Source organism: Microcaecilia unicolor, chromosome 11, assembly GCF_901765095.1.
Source record: "Microcaecilia unicolor chromosome 11, aMicUni1.1, whole genome shotgun sequence".
Taxonomy (NCBI): domain Eukaryota; kingdom Metazoa; phylum Chordata; class Amphibia; order Gymnophiona; family Siphonopidae; genus Microcaecilia; species Microcaecilia unicolor.
The window spans coordinates 67838730-67848772 of record NC_044041.1 but is presented as its reverse complement, the minus strand read 5'-3'; the positions used below and the strand labels follow the sequence as shown (position 1 = coordinate 67848772).

The 10043-nt window shown below is 41.7% G+C and overlaps 1 protein-coding gene across 1 annotated transcript; it reads left to right on the top strand.

The window, feature by feature from the left end:
* The first annotated feature begins 2040 nt into the window (after nucleotides 1–2040).
* RPS15 (ribosomal protein S15) lies at nucleotides 2041–9022 on the top strand. The gene is made up of 4 exons (XM_030219493.1): nucleotides 2041–2143; nucleotides 2568–2653; nucleotides 7462–7696; nucleotides 8858–9022. Exons 1-4 carry the CDS (start codon nucleotides 2141–2143, stop codon nucleotides 8969–8971), a joined length of 438 nt encoding a protein of 145 aa, XP_030075353.1. The 5' UTR covers nucleotides 2041–2140; the 3' UTR covers nucleotides 8972–9022.
* Nucleotides 9023–10043: the final 1021 nt, after the last annotated feature.

Below are 10043 nucleotides of genomic sequence, written 5' to 3'. Positions count from 1 at the left end.
AAATAGTGCAGTCTGCGTTAACAAGTTTCTCAAACAGTCTATCTTCCCAGTTTTGTCAGGTCACATGTATGAATATGATCCAGTAGGAAATCATGTGCTTTTGTTAATTAAAGCTGTGGAAGAAAAATATTTGCAAGTCCGATTTTATTATGCAAGCAAACCATACACAGCCAAAATACAAAAGAGCAAGCAGCACAAGTTCATACAAAGTTAATTATTTTCAGTGGAAAATAAATCTGTTGACTGCCTGATGTGAATATTCCATCACTGTTTAATTAACTACTACTACTACTTGACATTTCTAAAGCGCTGCTAGGGTTACGCAGCGCTGTACAATTTAACATAGAAAGACAATCCCTGCTCAAAGAGCTTACAATCTAAAGGACAAATGAACAGTCAGTCCGATAGGGGCCGTCAAATTGGGCAGTCTGGATTTCCTGAAAGGTAAGAGTTAGGTGCCGAAAGCAGCACTGAAGAGGTAGGCTTTCAGCAAAGACTTGAATATGGATAGGGAGGGAGCTTGGCGTAAGGGCTCAGGAAGGTTGTTCCAAGCATAGGGTGAGGCGAGGCAGAATGAGCGGAGCCTGGAGTTGGCAGTGGTGGAGAAGGGCACTGAGAGGAGGAATTTGTCTTGTGAGCGGAGGTTTCGGGCGGGAACGTAAGGGGAGATGAGGGTAGAGAGGTAGCGAGGGGCAGCAGACTGAGTGCATTTGTAGGTAAGAAGGAGGAGCTGGAACTGAATGCGGTATCTGATTGGAAGCCAGTGAAGTGACCTGAGGAGGGGGGTGATATGAGTATAACGGTTACATATTTAGGGCATATGCCTTAAACATAGATTGTTTAAATTCATTTATATAGACCTTACATGCACATGGTATTGCTTCTTAAACCCAAAGGCAAAACCTAAGGGTGGTTAAACAATTTATAAACTGTGTTGCTGATGACTTTACTTGTCTTGTACTGATTTAGGTCCTACTGATCTGTACATCTGTTGTGTAATTTTGGCAGATGGAAACAATCGGGTGGGCTTTTAGGGAGGGAAGGAAGGAAGGAGGGGAAGGGTTCTTGGGGTATGTTCTCTGTAAAAGCTTATATTGTGCCATGTTGGATGGTTCACTGCTTTTTCTTGTTCTGTATGAAGCTTATCAACCAACATATTTTGCTTGTAATAAAGATGATTAAAACATTTTTAAAAAATAAGTTTGGGATGTTACTGAATTCTATTATTCTGTTTCACTGTATTTCCAGTTTTGGCACAGTATAAGCCATCACAAGAACAAAATATAAGAAAACCAATGGACTACATTAGGGGCTTATAGCCTATTTGATTATGTTTCAGCAAATTAGATGAAACAAAATATTTATTTTTATTATTTTGATGTATACACCACTTGTCCCTGAAACATGTTCAAACAACAGAATAATCAATTTGTGTATCTAAAATGAACATTTCTACAAAAGAGATGAGGTGAAGATGTGATTACATGTTATCTTTAAAACACCATGCTTCCCAAGGCAAATTACAACAACAGTTAAGAAGAAGAACCCATCAGGATATCTTATGAAATTTGGCCATCTGTCTCGTATAGAATAGTGTAGAAAAATGAACACAAAAAGACAGCGCTTATAAGTGCTACAATAATTTTTGAAGTCGTTTTAGTGATATTCCACTTTTATTTCATAATATTTATATCTAGATATGGGAAGCTTTCAAAGAAATAAAAAAAGCTGTAAAATAAGTTTAAAAAAAGTGTCCAACACCTTTTAAGGCACTGCCTATCCAACTAGAACAGCTTTTGTCTTTTTAAAGATGGACTACGCATAGGTAGTCCCTTATTTCTAATCATCTTTGGCTATTGTTTTCAATAGCGTAAAAGCGTTTACTATTGTTTTGGGTGAACTAAAACGGCGTCAAGCTCCGCCTACTGGCTTCAGCCCGTATAATGGACTAGGTAGGAACACCCCTGCTGTCTCCTGTTTTGTTCAACCTCCTTGGTGTCGCCTGTTCTCAATCTAACCTCCTTTCCTGTCATCCTTGTCGCATTTAGTAGTAGGCGCGCGCCGGAAGTAGTGGAAAGCTCTCGCGATTTCAGGAGCTCCTCGAGCGGAAGTTGGCCTTTTGGAAGAGTTGTCGCTAGAAATGGTGGGTTAGCGGTATATTGCTGCTGTTTACAATCTCTTTACATCTGTCGGTAATGGTGGCTGTGGTGCTTCTAGTATTTCTGGTTCTTCTCGGATGTGCTTTTACTAGTGTGATTGGGGTGATATTGTCGTTGAAGCCTGGGGGAGAGAGCCGCTACCTGTCCCGGTGTCTACCTCGGCCTTCCTGTGGATGTGCTGGCTGATGGAGGATCTACGGAGGTGGGGTTGAAACGTCTCTGGACTCGTGGGTTATTGTTTTCTTCCGCACCGCATTGCGGAAGTTGCTTTTTTGGTGTTTTCGTGTGCTGGAGTATGTTTTTTTTTTGGGTGCTGGGGCCTTAGGACTCTGTTGAGCGATGCATGGTGCTTTTTGCTGAAATATTCTCTTTTTGTATAAAGTTTTATGAGTGTCTTTGCGCCTACAGGCAGAAGTGGAGCAGAAGAAGAAGAGAACATTCAGAAAATTCACCTACAGAGGGGTGGACCTGGATCAGCTCCTGGACATGTCCTAGTAAGGGATCTAGTTCTAATTTAAGCACATAAAGTTTTCCCAAATTCTAAAGAAATATAATTTTTGTTTTCAGGTGTTTAGAAACAAGCAGACTTATAATTTCTATTAGGAATTCTGAAGATTAGAAGAAAAAAATTTTTTCAGTGCTTTCTCATTACATCAGGTATCTTTATATAATAATTTGTAACTCTGCTTCCCTGGATGGCTGGCTGGGTTCGTAACAGCATGCTGACGTCAGCTCGCCTCAAGCGTTCCCTTCCCTCTGTGTCCCACCCTCGCGTAAAGACGAAATGACGGAGGAGGGCGGGACACTGAGAGGGAAGCCTGGAGGCAACGTGAGCCCGGCCTGGAGGAAAGGAGAAACGGGGGTGATATGATACAGACATTCAAATATTTGAAAGGTATTAATCTGCAAACTAACCTTTTCCGGAGATGGGAAGGCGGTAGAACTAGAGGACACGAAATGAGATTGAAGGGGGGCAGACTCAAGAAAAATGTCAGGAAGTATTTTTTCACGGAGAGAGTGGTGGATGCTTGGAATGCCCTCCCGCGGGAGGTGGTGGAGATGAAAACGGTAATGGAATTCAAACATGCGTGGGATAAACATAAAGGAATCCTGTTCAGAAGGAATGGATCCTCAGAAGCTTAGCCGAGATTGGGTGGCAGAGCCGGTGGTGGGAGGCGGGGCTGGTGGTTGGGAGGCGGGGCTAGTGCTGGGCAGACTTCTACAGTCTGTGCCCTGAAAATGGCAGATACAAATCAAGGTAAGGTATACACAAAAAGTAGCACATATGAGTTTATCTTGTTGGGCAGACTAAATGGACCATGCAGGTCTTTTTCTGCCATCATCTACTATGTTACTATGTTAAAGGTAGAGGGCGGCAGGAAGGATAGAGTCACTGGCCATGGATGGGAGGGGAGGGCAGAGGAGAATCAACATGGAGGGCAGCTCGTCTCCAGCGTTCCCTTCACTCTGTGTCCCGCCCTCGCGTAAAGACGAAATGACGGTGGAGGAGGAGGAGGGTGGGTCACTGAGAGGGAAGCCTGGAGGCGACGCGAGCCCAGCCTGCTGCCGCTGCCACCTGAGGTAAGATGAACGGCTTAAAGGTAGAGGGCGGCAGGAAGGACAGAGTCACTGGCCATGGATGGGATGGGAGGGGAGGATCGCTGGACATGGGTTGGGAGGGGAGGACAGAGGAGAATCGACATGGAGGGGAGGCCAGAATCGCAGGACACGGAAGGGAGGGCAGAGGAGAATCGCGGGACACGGAGGGGAGGGGAAGGAAGAATCGCTGGACATGGAGGAGAGGGCAGGGGAGAGCCTTCCTAGGGCCCGTTTCATTTTTCACGAAACGAGCTTTGTTGCTTGTTGACTTATAAGATTGTAGTGTACATTTTTTTGTAACTTAATTTGCTGTAAAAAATACCTATTTGTTGCACAGCATTTTAAAATAACATGCCTTCTGCAGTTCAGTAGAGTCCTCAATGCTTCCAGTACAGCAATGGATTTACCCAAATTCATCTTAATGATTTATGGACTTTTCTTTTAGGAAATTAGCCCAACCTTTTTTTTTTAAACCCTGCTAAGCTAACTCATCGCATTCTCTGGCAATGAATTCCAGAGTTTAATTACACGTTGAGTGAAGAAATACTTCCTCCAGTTTGTTTTGTTTAAATTTACTATTTGGCTTCATTGCTTTTTTCCTAGTCCTAGTATTTTTGGAAAGAGTAAACAAGCAATTCACATATACCCTTTCCATTCCACTTAGTATTTTATAGATCTCTATCATATCTCCTCTCAGCCATCTCTTCTCTAAGCTGAAGAGCCCTAACTGCTTTAGCCTTTCCTCATAGGGACATCATCCCATCCTTGTTATCATTTTTATTGCCCTTCTGTGTACCTTTTCTAATTCTGCTGTATTATTATTATTTTTTTTTTTTGTGGGGAGATGCAGTGAGCAGAATTGATCATAACATATCAAATGGATCCACTTCATCCCACTGGGTACACTCCTTGAGTTTTGATCCATTCTTCTGTCCCTTTCCTGAAATCCTCGCGTATCTCCTTGTCTAACGTCACTAGACTGCAGATACTGCCTCCTGTGATGTGGTGGACAACAAACGATCTCTGCCCATCCATTTGTCACCCATTTCATAACACCTCATGCATGTTGCCCCCCCCCCCCCCCACCATTGCACATCCCATGGGACCTCAATATTGTCTTTTGCACATGTGTGATCTCTTTGAGCTTCTCAGCCTAGCCTATCAAACATTTCACTTGAATACAGTGTTCCTCTTGGCCATCACTCCAGCTAGATGTCTCAGGAAACTTAGAAGCCTTAATAACCTGTGCTTCTTTTCTCCCTACATACCCATCCAAAATCCTCCTGAAGGTCATCTTGGCATTCTACCTAAACCAGTCCATCATCCTCTGACCGCCTTCCTGAAATTACATTCTACGCCTATGGAAGAGGTACTACATTCTCTGGACTGTAAGTGTGCCTTGCTCTTCTGTCTCTGAGAGACTGAGGCCCTTTGCAAAGAGTCACAACTGTTTATCACCTTCGGGCTTACCAGCCTTCAGTCAGGCTATCTGCACCTGGATATTGGACTGCATCACCTACCATCAAGCGTCCCCCATGGCACTTCTCGGATTGTTCCTGTCATGGAAATATGCAGTGCTTCCACTTGGTCGTCCTTTGACATGGTCACTAAACACTATTACTTGGACTCAACTGAGCAAGAGATGTTGCTTTTGGCCAAGTGGTTCTTTGCAGCCTTTTTGCATGCTGACTTCTCACTTCGCCCATCTTTTGCGGGTCGCTTGTTAACAAATAAGACACCTTTGACGATCACAACTAGGGAGTCACCAACTGCATATTCCCTGCATGTTTGCAAAGAAAGCAATTGCTTCCCTGTTACATGGGTTCTCTGTAGACAGCAGGCAAATGCAATCATTCCCCCTCCCCCGTACTCAGCCTTGCTGACCTGCTTCACTACCACTTTAACTTCTATAGTAGAACCAAACCTTGCTCCATGCCAGGCTCTCTTAACATGGGAATCCCTGTACATGCCTGGAACTGCAAAAAGATTTGAAATTGGCTAGGGGAGAGCTCTGGAACGTTGGCTCCAGAGAACCCTATTACAAGTAAGCAACTTTTTTTTTCTGTAAAGAGTGGGCTAAGATTCCTCAACAGCAATGTGAAAGAATGATTCCAAATTATAGAAAGTGTTTGGTTGCAATTATTGTTGCCAAAGGTAATGCAAGTAGTTAAGGTTAGGGGGCAGTTACTTTTTCACATGGGTGATATCGGTTTTGGATAACTTTGTGCCTTAAATAATTGAAGTAATTTAAAAACTGTATTGTTAACTTGGTTTCCCTTTGTCTAATATTATCTTTTGTTTAAAGTTGAGAAACCATTTAGTGTGACACATGTAATAATAGGGGAAATCAGAGAGAGACAAAACTTGTTCACATCACTGAATAAAGAAAGGTGAGATGGAGAGAGAGAAGTACTTTCAGGGCATAAATGCACGGGAGGCAGCCTCTTTCAGTGAAAAGGAAACTCCTGGGATGAGGGTTCCTAGAGTGAAGGTAAAAGGGGATAGACTTGGGAATAATCTAAGGAAATGTATTTATGGAAAAGATGGTGGATGCTTGGAGTGGCCTCCTAGTGAAGATGGTATGGATCAGGAGTGTATCCATATTCAGAAAAGCATGGGATAAGCACTGAGGCTCTTTAAGGGAAAGGATAGTATAGTAATTGATATGGATGGACTGGCTAGAAAGGCCATATGCTCCTATTTGACATTTTCTTTCTTTGCTGTTTTGTTCATAAGTAGGTAAGGGGACAATGTTTGGAGAGAACCGGAGTTTTTAACCCATTAGTGCCCATTGTTCCTATAATAAGCCATATGGGACCACTGGGCACTAATGGGTTAAACTACCTCTGGGTGGCATTTGACCATTCTGAGGAAGAGAGCACAATGTGCCTGCGTTGTAAGTCTGTTCAGATATTCGACATAGCAAGGTGGTACATGCAGAATTGAGATTAGCAGGAAGTTTGGGAGTGGAGAGGGATATGAGTACGTTCATTCTGTGGTCCCTTTCTCGTGTCAGGCATCTAATCTCATCACAACAACAAAATAATTATAAATTGGACTAAGTAAAAAAAAAAAAAAAAAGCAATAGTAGAAAAAATAGGTTAAAACTGAGAATAAAGACTAAAAGAGCAAAAATGTTTTTTACCTTAATTTTTTTTTTCTTTCAGATTCTTTCTAACATTTCAACTAGGGAATAGCTTCTGCAAACATAAATACTAAAGATGATAAAATACAGGACATGCCACTTCTGTAGCGTGGTGGGTTAGGCTGTGCAAAGAGTTAGAATGATAGACATTCAGAAAGAAGCACAGGAAACATTCAGTGAAAAAGAAAAGGGAGTAAAGTAAGAATTTTTCTTCGTGGGAAGTATGGCAGATACATGAGTGTCTTGGGCAGATATTGAAGGTAAAGATGTTAACAGTTGATGGCATGAGGTAAGTCTAGAGAATGCTAGTTGTGAAAGAGAGAAGGGAAAGCACAAAATTAGCTGTGGTCTTTGGTAGTATAACCAGGAGGTAAACTGGGCACATTTTTAGATGGGCATTTCAGTCCCTATCTACAGTGTATGGAGACGTAAAATAAAGTGTATATGACAGTGTTCCTAGTTCTTACTTGTTACCTTTCAGCTGATCTAAAGTGTTTGGAGAGTGGCTTTTCTGTTAGATTTTAGACTAAACTTAAAGCTTTTTTTTTTCCCCCGCAGCGAGCAGCTGATGCAGCTTTATGGTGCTCGTCAGCGTAGGCGGCTGAATCGGGGTTTGCGACGTAAGCAGCATTCTCTGTTGAAGCGTCTCCGTAAGGCTAAGAAGGAGGCTCCACCCTTGGAGAAGCCAGAGGTTGTCAAAACTCACCTGCGTGATATGATTATTCTCCCCGAGATGGTGGGCAGCATGGTGGGAGTGTACAATGGTAAAACTTTCAACCAAGTGGAAATCAAGGTGGGCATCAACCAGACACTGCTAGGGTATATATACTGAGTGCTCATAAGAGACAGGGCCATCAGAAGATGGTGTACAGGACTGGATTAATGCTGTAATGGGCCCTAGGCAAACATATGTTTGTGGGTCCCTTTACCAGCCTTAATATTCATTCATGGCCTTCTCTCTCTTCCCCAAATAAATGTGTGTGTATGTATATATATATATGTATATATATAGTTCCTCCAAGTTGTAGGTGTTTTTTTCATTAGACTAACTCAATGTATTTGACAAGCTTTCAAGAGTTATCACAAACAACTTTGGTTATTGATCCCCCCCCACAAACCTAAATGGACTAAAACAGCAATTGCAATTTTCTGCTTCGATTCTTCCAAATTTGAGTTTTGGAAAGGAATTGGAAACATGGTTTTCCTTCCACTTATTTTAATTTAAAATCATGATTTTAAATTAAAATAAGTGGAAGGAAAACCATGTTTCCAATTCCTTTCCAAAACTCAAATTTGGAAGAATCGAAGCAGAAAATTGCAATTGCTGTTTTAGTCCATTTAGGTTTGTGGGGGGGGATCAATAACCAAAGTTGTTTGTGATAACTCTTGAAAGCTTGTCAAATACATTGAGTTAGTCTAATGAAAAAAACACCTACAACTTGGAGGAACTGAAGAAAATCATGCAGAGAGCCTTCCATCTCTGCCTAGTTTGTATTGCATGTATGTGGGCAGATGGTATTGATGCATAAGATGCAAGCAGCAACTGAGAGCAGATCCACATCCACCAACATACAAAAAGAGGCAGTGGTACTACTCCAGAAAGTTAAATGAGAGAGACACAGGAAGGGGGAGGCTGGGTATTCATATGGAATTCATATGCACATTTACCTGGAGTGGTCCATCTAGTCTGCCATTCAGCAGATTGTCTATTTTGGTCTATCTGTGTCTTGTGCTGTGTGACATTAGGATTGTGTAAACCTGGGGAGGAGGGACGGCCCTATGGATGGGACCTGCCCTTTTGTCTAAGGACACTCCCACCAGGTAGGGGGCCTCAATAGGTGAAAGACAGGTGGTAGTTAGAGATATGATTGGATTTATGGTCATGAATAATCTGTAGTAATTTGTCATAAATGCTGTAAAAATTATAGCATTGTTAATTTTTGTTTCCTTGCAGCCTGAGATGATTGGCCACTACCTGGGTGAATTTTCCATCACATACAAGCCAGTGAAGCATGGCAGACCTGGTATTGGTGCCACCCACTCATCCAGGTTCATTCCACTGAAGTAAAATTATTTTACTGGAAATTGTGTAAATAAATAAATCCTCCTTTTGAGCGTTTCTGCATTCCGTTCTTCTTTCACAGACAGACTGATCTGTGCAGTGGGGATGCTGTTTGAACCGAGTGTGATTGGGAAGGGAAACAACTTTCTAAACAAAATTCTGTTATAAATCAGAAACATTTATAAATAGCAGTGATTTTAAAATTACTGCTTTTTCACATCAGTGGGCTGAAAATCTTTATTAGGATTTATTTACTGTCGTTTTGAAGGAATTGACTCAAGGCATTGTACAGGAAGAAAACAATTACAGCAGTAAAAATATTCAAACAATACAAAGTATGCCATATTATGCTACAGTGTAATGTCTGCACAATAAAACATTTTAATAGACAACATAGGGTGTAAGCAAAGATGTAACATATAGATAAATAGGGTAACAGGAGTAAGAAAATAAGGGAGACAAAGAAATCCGGGAAATTAGAGACCGGTGAGTCTGACGTCGATGCCTGGCAAAATGGTAGAGACTATTATAAAGAAAAAAATTACTGAGCATATTCAAAAGCATGGATTAATGAGACAGTCAACATGCATTTAGTGAAGGGAAATCTTGCCTCACCAATCTATTGCATTTCTTTGAAGGGGTGAACAAACGTGGATAAAGGTGAGCCGGTTGATATTGTGTATCTGGATTTTCAGAACGCGTTTAACAAAGTACCTCATGAAAGACTCCAGAGGAAATGAGAGAGCCGTGGGATAGGAGGTACTTTCCTATTGTGGATTAAAAACTGGTTAAAGGGTAGAAAACAGAGAGTAGGGTTAAATGGTCAGTATTATCAATGGAGCCGGGTAATTAGTGGGTAATTAGGGGTTCCTCAGGGGTCTGTGGTGGGGTCGCTGCTTTTTAACATATTTATAAATGACCTAAAGATGAGAGTAACTAGTGAGTTAATTAAATTTGCTGACGTCACAAAGTTATTCAAAGTCGTTACATCGCGAGAGGATTGTGAAAAATTACAAGAGGACCTTGGGAGACTGGGTGTCTAAATGGCAGATGATGTTTAATGTGAGCAAGTGCAAAG